Source organism: Pomacea canaliculata, linkage group LG2, assembly GCF_003073045.1.
Source record: "Pomacea canaliculata isolate SZHN2017 linkage group LG2, ASM307304v1, whole genome shotgun sequence".
NCBI lineage: Eukaryota > Metazoa > Mollusca > Gastropoda > Architaenioglossa > Ampullariidae > Pomacea > Pomacea canaliculata.
The window spans coordinates 26,941,013-26,957,346 of record NC_037591.1 but is presented as its reverse complement, the minus strand read 5'-3'; the positions used below and the strand labels follow the sequence as shown (position 1 = coordinate 26,957,346).

The window sequence follows — 16,334 nt, the reverse complement described above, 5'->3', positions numbered from 1 at the left end:
TGAATCTCGTCTATTTATATGTGTGTTCATGTGGAAAACGTTGAAGATTTTTAGTAGAATGTTGTGTTTAATAAGAGAAATTACACGGGACTCTTTTTTTGCTTCCACGAAGTCTCGTTCTCCGTCACTTGACCCTGTGACGTGTGGTTTCCATGGTGAGAACCATGCCTTGAGAATGTGCTGCTGCTGCTGATGATGATGTCTATTTATAATGCGCAGGTATCCATTCAGAAGAATGCTCATTGCGCAGCAAAAAAAAAAAAAATTCGATTGCCACGAAACGATGGAAAAAGATTCAAAATGTTCTTTTCATCAGTTTCCGAAAGACAGAGCCTTACAAGCCTTACACACAGAGTGCGTCATACGAATAAACAGATGACGACAAATCTTCGCAATGACACAGATACAGACACTTCCTGTCAGAGACTGACGTCACAATAAGACTCCTCTAATTGATCATCTCGGGAAGCTATCGTGGTTACTCGGCGGAAGGACACAAGGGTCGATTTCACTGGATTTTTTCGATTTTCATAAACATCGGCAACCGAAATAGTGTTAATAAGTGGTAATTAAGTGAGAAACGAATCCTTTATTTCTCCTGTGTTGCTCTCGTGCTCTGTAATTGTAACTAAATATATTTTTGAAACGTTTGACCGTCACCGCAGCCTTATCACAAGCCTTGAGTATCCCTTAGCTTTAGTCTGGTAGGAGGCGGGAATGGACAGCAGGAGAAGGGAACTGAAGAACTTGTCAGCTTGTCTCTTAGGTTTGATTGCTGTACTTACGGCATAGGTGGTTGTATTTAAATTGCTAACTTATTTTGAAAACCACTGTCGCCAATTCGATAAGAGAGAGTGAAATTGTGGTTATGAATTATTTCCCTTCCTTATTTCCTCTTATTCTTCCTCTTTTTCTTAGCGTGCATTGTCCCTCACTCCCCTTTCTTCATCTTCTCTTTCCGGAAGGACTTTGTATTCATCACGGTCGCCACACTCGTGACATACCAGGAAGCACAACTCGCAACAGTCAAGCGCCTGTTTCTACTAACCATGAAGTACTTCGGGAAATCAGAGCTGAGTAGTTCACTCCCAGCAGTCTTGTCCGAGCTTGACAGGGAGCCTACGAGTAAGTAAGCAGTTGTTTTATCATTACTTCAGTTTGCCGACACTGTCTGGTAGGATTTCTTAAAATTACAGAATGTACTGTCTCGTTGTTTTACCGCCCATTCCTGCCTATTAAGATGTTTATTAACACTCAGTGACAATACGCTCGGCAGCTACAGTTTGAAAGATGTGATACGTAGCCAAGATGGCGCTGGTGACCTAGATATATGCATTAGAATTTATAGTTTTGTCATTCTTGTTTAGGAGATGATCATCGCTCACTTAAATAATTGAGCAAGAAACAAGCTTCAGTTCTTACTGTATACATAAATTTTGTTTTGTTTTGATGTAGTCCCTGTCGTGATTAGAATTATCCTTTGATGGGATTTCCGGGGTCCTTCCTGGGTCTTGGTATGATGTTTGCAGGCTGGCGAGTCAGCCATATTGTTTATGTTCAATCAGTACAGTTAAGAAATTTTAGGTGGATGTCCATAAATGCCGGTTTGTATCATGCATGTCTCAGCTCGTTTTAGACCTTCAGCCGGTTGCGATATTTTCATTGTCTGTTAGACACGTGTAACATGCCATGAAATGTTGTTTCAATGTTGATTATAAATATGCACTCATATTACCCAACATGTAAGTCGCTTTTCGCACATATTACACGATTAGTGAGCAAACACACACACTTGTGGTTTAAGAAGGTTTTCTAGTGTGTTTATAACCGCTTATTTGCGTTTATTACATTGGAAAAGAAATCCTCTTAAACTCTAGGTTCTGTACATTTCTCGAACTCGGAGTACAATGTCCTGTGTTGTTTATATCTGTGCACAATGGCAACAGCCAATTAAAATGTGACATATTTCCTGTACAGGATAAGCTAAGAGTCTGTGTTCACACTTTCTGTTCGAGGAGATCAAGTCACTGGTTGTCGTATAATATACATTATGTGAATGCTTGACCGAGGTGCAATCATTGTTATCTGTGAAGTAAGACCAGTCCATTTAAATAAAATTTACTTTGTTGACATTCTTTCTGATCAGTGGTTTGTCTGACCACTACGTGGTTAACACAAAGCCTTTAAAAGCATTTCGACATTTGCGAGCATAGTCAAAAGCTTGCTGGTAGCTCAGGTCTACCCACTCACACTCACACAATTAGCGACAGCTTGAGTGCCTTTAGGTCCTTTTTTCTTAGGAAAATGAATGATGTCGGCGATCATCCACAAGATTCGTCAACAGATTCGTTGAACGTTCAGTTCGTCCTTTACCGAGAACAAAATAATACATTTAAAGTGCTATTTACCTGAGAAAGCGCAAACAGCCACATGTGCTATAAATATTAGCCAACCGATTAAAATATGACAACGATTGTTTATCTAAAGATATATTAAGGGTATTACTGGCATATGAAACCTGATTATTAAATATGTAGGTGGAAGAATTATCACTGCAAAAAATATTTACATTATGAACTAATTTATTTTATAAACCTATGTAATTATGACCAAAAGATGCTTTATATCGCAGTTCAGAATTTTAATCACTTGATATTTAAAGGGATACTCAAGGCTTGTGATAAGGCTGCGGTGACGGTCAAACGTTTCAAAAATATATTTAGTTACAATTACAGAGCACGAGAGCAACACAGGAGAAATAAAGGATTCGTTTCTCACTTAATTACCACTTATTAACACTATTTCGGTTGCCGATGTTTATGAAAATCGAAAAAATCCAGTGAAATCGACCCTTGTGTCCTTCCGCCGAGTAACCACGATAGCTTCCCGAGATGATCAATTAGAGGAGTCTTATTGTGACGTCAGAGTCTTCTTGTGACGTCAGTCTCTGACAGGAAGTGTCTGTATCTGTGTCATTGCGAAGATTTGTCGTCATCTGTTTATTCGTATGACGCACTCTGTGTGTAAGGCTTGTAAGGCTCTGTCTTTCGGAAACTGATGAAAAGAAAATTTTGAATCTTTTCCCATCTTTTCGTGGCAATTGGGTGCAGTACATTCTCGAGGCATGGCTCTCACCATGGAAACCACACGTCATAGGGTCACGTGACGGAGAACGAGACTTCGTGGAAGCAAAAAAAGAGTCCCGTGTAATTTCTCTTATTAAACACAACATTCTACTAAAAATCTTCAACGTTTTCCACATGAACACACATATAAATAGACGAGATTCAAATTTATCCTACTCTTTACGCCATTCTAAACAGTTTTATTTTGCCTTTAGAATCCCTTTAAGCCTCTGTTATGACGTGTTGTTTACTGTAAATGAAAAGTAAAAATGAAATCAATATAAAATATTTAGAAACTTTACTATTTTTAAATGTTCTAAGGGTCTCCTAATCACCAGTGGTAGTAATAATAAAAACTGGCTTTTGGAAAGTAAATTCAGTAAAAACTACCTTTACATACCAGCTTTTACTTTCTGTCAGTTTGACATCGTCTTTGATCCGCTCAATGACAAGCGTATCTAGTCTCTAATATTATCTAGTCATACTTTTGTGCCTGTTTCTTCTCTTGCCTCCTTGTGTTGTTTACTTCATGATTGTCATTGCACGTTCTTATGACCTGAAAACGTGTTCATACTTACCTGCCCTTGTTTATTATTTACCGTGATCAGAGGGTTTCCGTAGGACTGTTTCTCGCTTCCTGCTCACTCATATAGATTCTGCAAGAGAAAGGAAATGACTTATCGTATTATCACCAAAATAAATACAATAAGTTTTTCTTATTCGTTTCTATAAATTGTGAAGCTGATTCTTTGTCAAACAGATCTGCAAGTTCTTGAATGCTGCTAACCAGTCTTTCAACTGCAAGCGATGTATGACCTTTAAGTGATGATTATTTCCTTTGATATTTTGACCAGTGCAACAGAAAAATGAAACTCTCTCTCTCTCTCTTTCACACACACACACACAAACATACATATATATGATGGTTATTTTGTAATCAAACTATATAGAGCGTCTTGGATATTTTTTCAGCTTCTGACTTATTATCAATCATCAAACATTGCTCAACAGGAAGGAGATGAGTTACTTACCCTGACATTGTAAGCTGACGGCGGACAAAGTGACAACATGGCTGATGATCCACCTTCTAGTCTCCAGACAGTGAGTAGACAGTAGCGGTACTAACATAGCTATAGTCACAGATATGTAGGTGAGGTATAGCACCCAAGACAATGTAAGAACTTCTAGACGAAAATTAGATGTACTTATCTCCGAGACCATAAGTTACTTCGGAGATCCCCGGTTTACAGATGTTTTCCGAGAGGACTCACATGGCAGCAGGGTTAAACGATATTTCAATGACTAAAGTACTTATAGCAGTGAACTGTGCAACTGAACCTAACCACATAATTACAGTTCCTATACAGTAATGACTATCTGTCAAAGACGATTTTTTAAACCGTACATGGAAATTAGTTTTTTTCAATATTATTGCCAAATGTGAATCAGATTGTTTGAACCCAAAACGTAGCAAATGAAAAACCATTTGTCGACATCGGCTTATACTGTTTAACACAATGAGTACATATACTGGCAGAACAGATGTGTAGATAATTTAAAAGCAGACATGGACAAAAGACATGTTAGCACATTACATTCGCTGATATGTTTAATACCTTGTTTCACGGTTTTTAAAATTGTTTGCTCTTTCCGCCAAATAAAGGGGCAAAAGAGGGCTCGATACACAACACCACTCACTACTGGAAGTCGTGCTGAAAAGGCCACAAAAAAAGCAGGTACACAAATAGTCTTCAGAAGCTCCAGTCATATCCATTGCGTTACGTATTATTTATCTCAAATTAAAAAAATTATCTGAAATTAATAAGCTGGACACATCGCTCAGAAATGGCGATGAACTATATAAACAGGAATTTTGTGGACTAGATATAACTCTGAAAGTTCGATGAGAGTGTATTTAACATACATTTATGTAGAAATTCTATTTATCCTTCTGTTAGTTAAATGTTAGTGATGGTGGTTAACTCTACTTTAAACCTGATAGTCAATTTTCAGCTTGTTTTGGAATTAAAAGAAATATTGAAGGAATGGTTCCGTTAACAGGCTGGCTAGACACTTAAAAATTCTCTTAGGGCTCATATTTGGTGTTTAAGATATCAAAGACCAACTCCAGTGGTCCAAGTTATAAACAGATTACAGTATGTAGAGACAATATAAACATATTCAGGAAATTATAGCGCCTGAAAAGCACAATCGTTTATTTATTATCTTATTTCAAAGATGGTGATTTGGATATCTAGTCAGTAAGTCCTGGAAAATCGCAAACCTTGGCGAGAATAACCTGCTACATCAGAGCTGGTCCCTTAACATCAAAACAATGTACAGCGGTCGAAAAAGTGTACGGATTCCTTGGAAGGTCAATTTAGTTTGCTCCAGCAGAGTAGAATAATATTAAATACTATTAAGTTCTTGAAGTACTAAGCCATATATGTTTAATTTTGAGGAGCAGATTTCTTTGAGCAACATTTACAAAAATATTGGAAATTAGTCACAATAAACAAACAGACTACGTGAACAGGATTGCATTGAAAGTAATCATGATCTTTGAGTATGTTTGCCCCTCACCAACAAAACATTTAAAGATAACTTAGTACTAATTTAGTACTTATAAGAGTAAAGTACCATAATTAGACACTTTAGCTTTACGAAGATGACGGGTAATGTAGCGATACTTAAAAGTATACATCCTAATCTGTGTACAGTTTCTTCGAAGAATTTTCAATGAAACTGCAAAGTTTAGCAGCGAATAGACTCTAGTACTCTCACAATGAGTTCAAGGAGGAAAATTATTTTAGTAATATTTTGTTGTAACTGAGTACAGCATGTACGATAGCATTGTAACCTGAGTACAGAAGGAAAAACAACTTCCAGTAATATATTACATAAACATTAAGTACTGCATGAAATATGGGGTATAACATAATTTGGAAACTTAAACACAAATGATTTACATATCTGTATTAATTTTATGGAAAGTGTTCCTGTGAATAGCAACGCTAAACCACTTTTAAAACCAATTTGTTCCACTTTTTCCCACTTACAGTAAAAAAATTTTATTTCAATTATTTTATCAATCTGCAGAATTTCCATCGTCTTTTAAAAAGAACCTAACAATACATCCTCTAACACGGGACAGATGGAAGAATAAAGGTGAGAGCTTAGTCTCGAGAATCTGCCTTAAACATAGTTTACACGATGGGAGACTAGCACAATGATGCTGCGTTAACATTACTACTTACTGGATGGGTCAAATCTTCAGATTTTCTCCTTTTATACAGAGAATTTTCCTGTCTTTGCTTTTTAAGTCTAGAGGGCAAAGCTGCTTTATCTTTACACTTGTTTACTGCTGACCAAAGGTTTAAACAACCTTTACAGTTCTATTCATCAGCTTTAAAACCAAAGGAAAATGTGATGTGGAACCCAGTGAACCACAGATATAGCGGAAATGGGGAATAAAAACTTGCATCGTAGTTCTTATATAAATGGGCAATATAAGGGAAAGTATGTTTGATACGCACACATTTATTCAATTATTCGATTCAGGAGAAGCAGCAAGATTTTAATTTATGAGTGAAGAGGGAAGCAAGCATAGGTATCACTGTTATGAAATGTTAGATGTTTTCTATGATATTTTTGATTTCTTGTTTTCATGCTCAGGAACACCTTTAACGATAAATGAGACTGAGCCACACATCAACATGTACCCGACAGCTAAGGTAGGAAGGTAAAATGTCGTTAAACTGTATAAAAATATCGAATTTCTCTTAATGTGTCTACGTATTCTGTGTTGATTGCAAAAGTAGTATTTCCTGTTGATTAATAACATCTGCTTAATTTGACATTTCTTTTTCTCACCGCAATTTGGTTTTAACATGGATGTTCTACCGATTGCAAATCCATTTTGAAACAAACAGTTGACAAAATAAATTACAAATGCGAAATTTCCAGACTTTGTTTTGTCACAGTCATCATCAATAATGTTATCATCATTCAGTCTCTTCCATCTGCTGATGATTTCTTCCTCCATTCAACTTTTTAAACGAGTGACATTCGGCAGACACTTCTTCTCTTCTCTGGACCCATCGTTTGTAATTCTCTGCTGCCTTCTCGACATTCGTACCTTTCTAATCACAAAACCAAGCTCACTTACATAATCAAGCAAAGTCTTCTAATTGCTTCATCGTCATCCACGCACAATGTTTCGCACGGTGTAATCCATTTGCTTTTGCTTGTTTTTTTATAACTGTATGATAGCCGTTCGTTTGCTGTCTTTCATTGAACTCTCTCCACACAGATAAATATACTATGCAAATTATATAACCTGTGTACAGGATTTTACACTAGAAGAGAGCCAAGAAGCCTGGATACAGTGGGTTAACGCCGCCTTTCCTGATCTTCATGGCACCCAGTTCTGGCTTCCTGTCTGTGCAAAAGACTTTGCTTCGGTGCATTGTACCGAGGAACAGTCAACACTGGACACTTCCCATCAACATGCTCCTTGGTACAATTTGGTCTAAAAATGACTCAGCCTTACAGCGGGTGCTGCTCTGTCTGAAGGAAAGATCAGAAGCAAAGGACGAGGTGATGTTTGTACTCAGTCAGCTGTACTTTGGACAAAACTCCGGCGAACCTTGTTACTCAGCAGCAGCTGACTATTTACCTCCATCCCACAGTGTCCCTCCTGCTCCACCAAGGAACTGGGAGGAAGGCGACTTTGACCTGCTCATCATTCACCGAACCTACGGTCTTGTCGTCTGTGAGGTGAAGGCATTTGGCGATAACTCATCTAAGAGTGGCATGTTACAACAAGATGTAGACAGCAAGATACGAAGTAAACTCAAAGAGGCCATATTACAGGTGGACAGGGCGGAGGCCGTGTTGTCACACCTGGTGTCAGACATCGTCCCAGGCCTACGCATCACAAAGACAATTGCTTTCCCGAACCTTACAGGTGACCAGGTACAACAGGCACTCGCTGAAGATCCCCGGTTTACTGAGGTAAAATTTGCATTTTTTTTTTGTTTTGTTTTTGTCACACAGAGTATTACCAACCAAGTATCAAGTGTATCCTAAATAGTGTGGGCTGTCATTGCGCCTGCTAGCTGAATGTTGATGTTATCCTTTATCCATCTTTACTTTTTGTATTTTTATGGTTCGCTCTACTTTGTTTATGGCTAGAGGACTACACTGTGGAGCATTTAGTTTGGTGACCTGTCTAAGGTTGAAGTGGGTTTCCTCGTAATTTATAATTGACGTTTTGAACCTTATTTATTGTTTATTAAACAAGAACTCTGACTGATGGATGAATCGTCTGCCCTGCTACAATTCGGACTTTTTCGACTACTATGTTTAACTTTTCATCCGGGACTTTGGTAAACTCTGTGAGAGGCTGTCACACTGGTCGCCTGAACACATTATGTCGCATGCTCGACCTCTGATCCAACAGCTGACGATACAACCACTTGCCATCTCTCAAGTGCACTGCAGTCACCATTCACCCCTCCCCTTCTCTCATTTGTTTTTGAAGTCCTCGTCATCAGCTCCTATTCTTCTAAACCCTTTCCAATTCTCTATAGTGTTTCCTTAAGGGTATGTCTTCTACACTCTCTACCCGCAGCCCCTGTTGTTGGTCTTTTAATTCCGTGTGTCAAGGCACGAGTGGTGCAACACACACAGTCACGTCAGACAAGTGAGCATTCTTTTAACACACAACAGAATGATTGCCTGTGGCTGCCTACATCATGTTTATTTCGTTGTGGCTCAGGATTTTACGCCTTACAACACACAAACATATATATATATAATTATCTCAGCACACAGTTCTGACTAGAGTATGGTCAAAAACGTCTATGACAAGTGAACATCGAAGGCGCGGGTTTCAAAACGAAACATAAACATCTTGTAATCCAATAGCTTCTACTCTTAATTGCATATATCAATCTCTCAATTCATAACTTACTCATAACAGTTTCCAAAGTTTGAGTCCTCAATAATCAATTTCTAACCACGCACACTAACTCTCAACATACCCTCTCTAAGCATCAGCAAAATATCAGTCGTCCAAAACGATTCCCACCATTCGGCTTCCCACTATCTTAGGGTTGTCGCCCTCCGCCTTTCCAGCCACTAGAATCCAAATAACACAAACGACACTTATAATCCTAGTGAATCTGTTGATCCTACCCCGAGGTGAGATCCTTACCCGAGGGAAGAAAGAAACTTTGGCCGCTCCTCGTAACTCAGCGATTGACGACACTCAAAGGTCGTACACAACACTGGCCAGTGTGTCGGTGAGACGGTTTCCGGGGTCACAGCGTAGGTACTCCACGGTGACGTCACGGGGTCGAAAGTGCTCCACTGGCCTACTTACAATACTCGACAGGCCTGTTGGTCCATCTCGTACAGTTCGCCCAAGTGCTGCTGGGTGTTGTACCGAAGGTGATCAAGGAATGGTCCGGGGAGGCAATTCTTCCTCATCCAGAAGGGCTCCAGCTCAATCAGCCCCTACTATCAAAACCTTGTCTAGGCGAGGTTAATCCACAAGGTGTCAGTACCGCTTCGCATCCAGCGTCAATGGACACTACCCTGTTCTACTCTGTAATCTCAACTATGGAGATTTACATGTCGTGACTCAGGCTCGTCTTCTTCCTTCACTAATCCCGACCTGAGTAAATTTTATTCTTCGTTCCGCAAAAAAATCTACTGCTGAACCAGGCTCACCAAATATTTCGTCTCACGGTGAACCCTTTCCACTCTGACTTTCTCATTCATTCTCCCATACAAATCTACACTTGCAGTCCATAAGTCGAGAAGGGATTAAAATAATTTTAAAAGCACGGAGGCATGAACTGTGTATTCCACCATCTGGCCATGCCTGACTATACTCAATTATACAATACCTCTCCACCCACAGAAATCGCTCTTCTTTCTTTCCTCGCTTCTTTCTTTCATCCAGAATGTCATATTGAACTCCAGTTTCTCCATGTAGCCAATAAATCACAACTTCCATCTCGGACGCATGTTCACTATCGACGTTACCTGACATGATACAGTCATCAGCTGGTTGTTTCCTTCATATTCTCCCCCCGGACTACTGCAGCTCCTTCGTTTCTATCCTTCTGGTTCCAGCTTCCGCAGCCTTTAACTCTTGCAGAAAGTCCCTGCCCGCCTGATGCTCCGGTAAAGTAAGACATCACGTGACATATCCTCCTGCTTAGCTTACTTCACTAACTACCAATCAACGACCTTAGTACTTGTAAACTGAGTTGATTTGTGTCAAATGTCTCAAACACTGAGCCCCTAATTATTTTTTCCATGTCTTACCATGTCTACGCTTTGGTCTTTCCTTGCCATCATAGAATGTGATTTATTTGCTAAGAACTCTCGATGCTGGATGCTGGATGTTGCTATTTGCAAAGCGGAGTGAGATTTTCAATGTCTAGGATATGATATTCTGTAAGTTTTTTTATTATTTGATATCTCCAAAAAGCCTGTTATTAGCAGAAAAAGCATACATTCTGATAGGACTGTCTCATGGCTGTGTACTGAGTCGTCCATAACTATATGTTGAATATCTTTCATAAGATTGAAAGCATCATTTAATCCTCTCATTTTGAATAATCGTCAGGAAAGGCCAAGTTATTCGACATCGCAGCAGAAATAGTGCTAGGTCGAGGCTTGAAATAAAAGATGGTAAAGGTGTCAGAATCATAGAGTTGAACTACATTTTCAACATATACCCTTGACACTGTGAACCACTTACATACTTCGTTATTCTTACAGTCCTTCGACTTAAGATCTTTTGTCTCATCTATCAATAGCTTTTGAATCAGTAAACTGTTGTTGAAGCTCGATTAGAACAATCAACATTCCTGATGACGCCCAACCTTAAGCAAGCTTGAAAGTGTTCGATGATAGTAACCTAGGGTTGTCAAACCACTGTATCAAATGAAGAAATCGGCAAGGAGAATTTTAAGTTTCCATTTCCATCCTAAAAGCTTTACATGTCGACAGATTATTTTTAACACAGAACAGCTTTACTTCAAGTTAATGATACCCAATGATGACAGAAACAGAAAGTACGACTACTCACTACTACTGTCGGTGTCTCCAGTGATTTGACCAGAAACTTAAAAAGTTCATCGACTAAAACAAACAGCTGCACAGCAGATTTTTAATTTTAAACACTTTATGGCCTTGTTAAATTTATTTAGACAATCAGTTTTAGAAAAACACAGTGCGCAACACAATTGAAAAAAATATACAAACTAGATTTTTTTTAAAATAAAAATAAGACTGTTTTAGCTAGATTTTCGTTTCCATTAGTAATATTTTCACTGCACTTGTGCAACACATCTCAATGACTAGGAGCGAAACTTCAAAGAATTTTCTTCTTTAGAACAGTTTTAAGTGTTAGAGACATGTTGTGCAGTTATCACCAGACAGGAACTGTGAAAAATGGGTGTTTCAGGATAAAAAGAGAAAGGTGCATTTGAGTAATGGTTCAACAATACCTGGTTATTTTACAGGCTCTGTGTCGGTGTCTGGGAGCAACAGATGTTGAGGGCATCACTGATCTTTGTCTCACCTCTGATCAGCTTTTTGTCTCTGGTACCCCGGGTACTGTCAGCACAGACTTTGGTAAATGGTGGCTGCGATGTGTGGTTGGGTGTGGATCTGCAACCGAAATCAGTTTTGCTGATTACAAGAGACTGTTGGCCAGGTTAGTACTAAAAGGTTTCAAAATCAGTTATTATACTTGATAAGACACGAGATCATACAGATAACTTAAACCCCATATCTAGCGGATCCTATTTTTTAAAAACGGATGTCAAAAGATTTACCAATATTTATTCTGTATTGAAAATACACACACAAATACAGAAAGAACACATTCAAAAGAATTAAACTGTAGTAGACTCTGCAGTACCAGCGCGAGATAGCTTTCATAAACACAGACCTTTTGAACGGTCGAATGACCAAAATAAATAAATCAGCAAGAAGACAGAAGGCCTGCTGTCCTAAAACGTGGAAACCAACTGGTTATTAAAGTTTCTCGTTGTAGAACAGTGAAGTCTCCGGAGGAACGAATGATTTTTAATGGGGAATTGATAGTGAGCATGTTAGATATGGTGACAGAGGAGGAGCCCTAGGTGACCCTGGGTCATGTCACCATCTGATGATCAACTCAGACTTGAAAAAAACAGACAGTTGAGTGCACGGAGGTAGGACATGACTACTTCTTGTTGGCATAGAACAATGAGTGCAGAGGAGTTGTAGGGCCAGTTGTACAACACATTTCTACTTTCAAACTCTTTCAGAACTTAAATGTGTTTAGATAACACAGTGCAAAACACACGTTTACACTTTCAAAAAACTGTTTTAAACAAGATAAAACTGCTTAAGCCAGATTTTCGTTCCCAACATCTGATTTTTTTATGCACTTGTGCAAAGCAGTGACTTCTGAAAAAAAGTTTCTACATTTGCTTCTTTAGAACAGCTTTATGCTTTAGAAACATCTCGTGCCACCAGCCACTGAACTCTCTGTAGTTTGTCAGTTACGTGGTGTGAACAGCCAGCAACTAGAACTCGCGATAAAGTCTGGAAACAACTACTGAACAAATCAGGACTTCTGTAGTCTGAATATTTGGGTGATGTCTGATGGCAATGATGTGAATAGCCCTGACTAATAATCTTAACGACAAATGTCAGTTAGATGGTTGCCCATGGGAATGGCATTCGATGGACAGAAACTGTGAAAAGGATGATGTGAGCTTGAAACATAAAAGATAATGTTTTTGAAGTGTTTCCAAATGTTTCCATGCTATGAGGGATTGTAACGCATTAGCTGGGAAATAAATAAAGATTGGGGTATTAAAATTTAGCAGCAGCCCAACATAAATCCTTTCACTGGCATGAAATGTTGGTCGATGATGATGATGACGACGACGATGATGATTATGATCGTATTCTGTTACTCGGCTGTATTGGTTAACTGCGCAAATTGGATGAATAAAATAGTTGGAGATGAAATATTGTACACGTTCTTCTAAATTCGAGTAACTGGCCACTGGTAAATCGAGAACCGGTGTTTACTCATTAAAATCAAGTTTCAAATGAAACTCCTCAACTATTCAACGCAATGAAAATTATGTCATATTTGAAATATTGTTTTCTATTAATCCGAATATTGATACATTATTTTGTGTTGGACTAGTTTGTACTATATTTGTACATTGTTTCACTTAATTTACTAGATTCTGCGGTCCGGCGGTAACAGTGACTGTTCCATGCCTGTCTCCCCCACGCCTGTCACTCAAAACCTTGGACCAACCTTCGTCGTCCACGAGTCTGTGTCATGCTGTGATTACATTGTTCCCGGAGCAAGTTCATCTGCTGAACACGGCGACTCCCAGGGTCTTTTTGACTGGACCTCCTGGTACAGGTAAAAGTCTGGTGCTGCAGCTGAAGGCTACAGAATGGCTGCGATGTGGACGTGATGTCTTCATGGTCAGCACCCAGAGACGGGGTCATGCACCGAGCTTGATCACGTATTACCTGCTGGAACAGACCATAGAAACACAAATGGCAAAGACTGGGAAATCAGGCCAGCTTCATCTTCTAGATACTGACTTATATGATTATGACATCTGTTTTGATGAATATTTCGAGGAAGCTGTGACAGACTTGCTACGAGCGGCGAAGGAAAGACCGCTGTACGTCATCGTAGATGGAATAGGCTCACCTTCTCTCAGGTAATCAGTGACAGGAGCAGCAGATAATAAGAAATCAGAAACATGGAGATAATTCTATTGTTGTGAAATATCTTGAGATGAGAAACAGAAAGATTATTACATGAACGAGTTAGATTATAGTTCAACTGACTGAGCTGCACTGGATTTCGATCTCCTATCAAGGCAGATTGCTTTTTCCCTACTTTGTAGCACTCGTTGTAGAGGGCCAGCTGCTTTTCTGTATTTACTGGTTTAGAGTAAAGCACAAACTCCCCAGCCCCTTCGACTACGTAATGCAAACAGCTGGAAGCCCCAAATTTTCATGACAATTAAATATATATATATATATTTGTGTGCTTTCCTTTTTTGAGGCAAAATAATTCTCGTCAGTCTACCACCCCATACAAAGATGTATACATTCATATTTACCACTAGCAAATATTCTTAAATGTTTGTTCCTTTCCTTCTAAATTACCTGTCAGGTACGAATGGTACAAACGTTTCCTTGACAAGTTGTTGGCAAGAGTTCCGGATGTCCATTGTTGGGCTGTAAATTATGACCTCGAGTTTGCACCGTCCGACTGGCAAGTTCAGCATTTAACCAGACCCATCCGATTTCCAAAGTTTGTGGAGAAGGAAGCTGCAGATTTTCATCCGGGTATTTTGGAGCCATACAGTCAACGTGGGCAGCACGACACAACACCTGGCACACCAGTCCAGCGGTTCCTTCTCCCAAAACATGATCACAGAAGACACAGAAGATTTATCGACGACTGTGATACATGCAGTGAGTTTGTGGTCAGGTTCCTACAGGATCTGCTTGCTGGTGCTTCAGGTAAGTAAATGTTGTATTCAACGTTACTTCTGACATCAGTAGTATTCAAGAGAAGTATTTTTATAATTAATGACATGTTACTGATGAAACGTTAACTCATCAAACGCAAGTCATTGATAGTGCTTGTTATTGTCAACTAAATATTATTTAAAGTAATTCAAGCTTATATTACGTAGACTACACTGGTCTGCTTTCTGCGCATTACAGAACTGTGAAGACGGAATAGAGTTTACCAAATATTGTGAAACTGTAGCTTAACACTTTACTCTGGATGTATAAGAAGATTTATATCTCTGTGAAAAGACACATCATTACAGTAACATGATAAAGTATTTTATATCATATTCCATGTTACGGCCAAAGAGGAGAGTGTCCGCCTAAACGGGAAATCACAGTGTTGCTGTACACTGACCGCCAGTGTCCGATCCTTTCTTGATGAGCGACTTTGGCTGTCTAGTTTGCGAAATGGCATGGGGGCGATCGGCCAAAGTCACAATAAAACTTTTGATGAGCTTTTAGCTCATTTTGAATTACACAACAGTTTGTTATTTCTACATCTGCAGCGACTTGTTGCTAACAGTGCAGTTGCATTGAGTGCAGCCCTGGCTGACGGTCAGTGATTGAGAAGACGCGACGGTTGGTAGGATTATTGTTCCGTGCCTACAGATTCCAGTGTCAGCAGTTCCTCGTGTAGAATGGAATATTCACTTCTGGGGTACAGTTGTTTGAGAACACCATGTTCTGTTTTTCGCTTGTAAAAATCGCTGTCGACGTTCATGACAACTGCAATAATGCTTCTCTGTCAACATCTGGTATAGAGATATATGAGCACATTGAACGTTGTCAGGGATTTTCCGCCTCTTTGTGAAATGGCCGGTCAAAGTATCACACACACTGGTCATTTCTGCTACATCGGGCCTTGACCACACCTGTCGGCCAAAGTGCAGAACAGCCGACCAGTTCGGGAACTAGCCGAACTTCAGGGTTTTTTGGCTGTAACATATACAGCAATGTGAGTGGCACTGACAAACAGGACTCACTTCCAACCACGTATCTCATGTCAACTGCTTAAAGCTCTTAATAAATTTTACATAGAGAAGTTTGCACTTCTTCTTTATGAGATCCGTATCTTAGCGAATTACTGCCTATTAAGCAACAGTTAATTTTATGTTGTCTGTACTTTCAGCTGCTTCCATCTTTTTACCGAGGAAGATTTCAAAACAGATCATTTTCTAGACCAACCGCATGTTTTATAAACCCTCTGCTAACCACTCTGTTCATTGTTGCATTTATTCACTTTTGCCGGTTTATACTTCCAGGTGACAATGACAATTTAACTTGTTTTGGAATTGGAGCATTGAAGCCAAAGCTTCTTTTAATTCAACTTTTGTGAAAAAAACTGTCACAATAGCACGATAAATGTAGACTTTCAGAGTTCGAATAATGCGAAATGTCTTTAGTTATCTCTGTTGTTGGTTGCTGGCAATGTTGTGACTGGTGTAGTAGCATGACGGAGTACATTTCCCGGCGCTTGTTCATCGCAAATGCAAATCATGAATTTTGTTACCGGATAATAAACTAGTGGCTGACATTCATAGCTTAGTTTTATCACCTATACCTATC

At 39.2% G+C, this 16,334-nt stretch overlaps 1 protein-coding gene across 1 annotated transcript in view; it reads left to right on the top strand.

The window, feature by feature from the left end:
* Positions 1–907: 907 nt before the first annotated feature.
* LOC112557463 overlaps positions 908–16,334 on the top strand; it is a 25,994-nt gene continuing 10,567 nt past the window's right edge. Inside the window, exons 1-9 of the mRNA XM_025227338.1 lie at positions 908–1,125; positions 4,098–4,226; positions 4,789–4,861; positions 6,225–6,293; positions 6,801–6,859; positions 7,475–8,141; positions 11,672–11,865; positions 13,400–13,897; positions 14,359–14,711. Coding sequence (XP_025083123.1) covers positions 7,542–8,141; positions 11,672–11,865; positions 13,400–13,897; positions 14,359–14,711 — 1,645 coding nt within the window. The 5' untranslated portion in view covers positions 908–1,125; positions 4,098–4,226; positions 4,789–4,861; ... (1 more) ...; positions 6,801–6,859; positions 7,475–7,541. The remainder of the gene's footprint in view (positions 1,126–4,097; positions 4,227–4,788; positions 4,862–6,224; positions 6,294–6,800; positions 6,860–7,474; positions 8,142–11,671; positions 11,866–13,399; positions 13,898–14,358; positions 14,712–16,334) is intronic.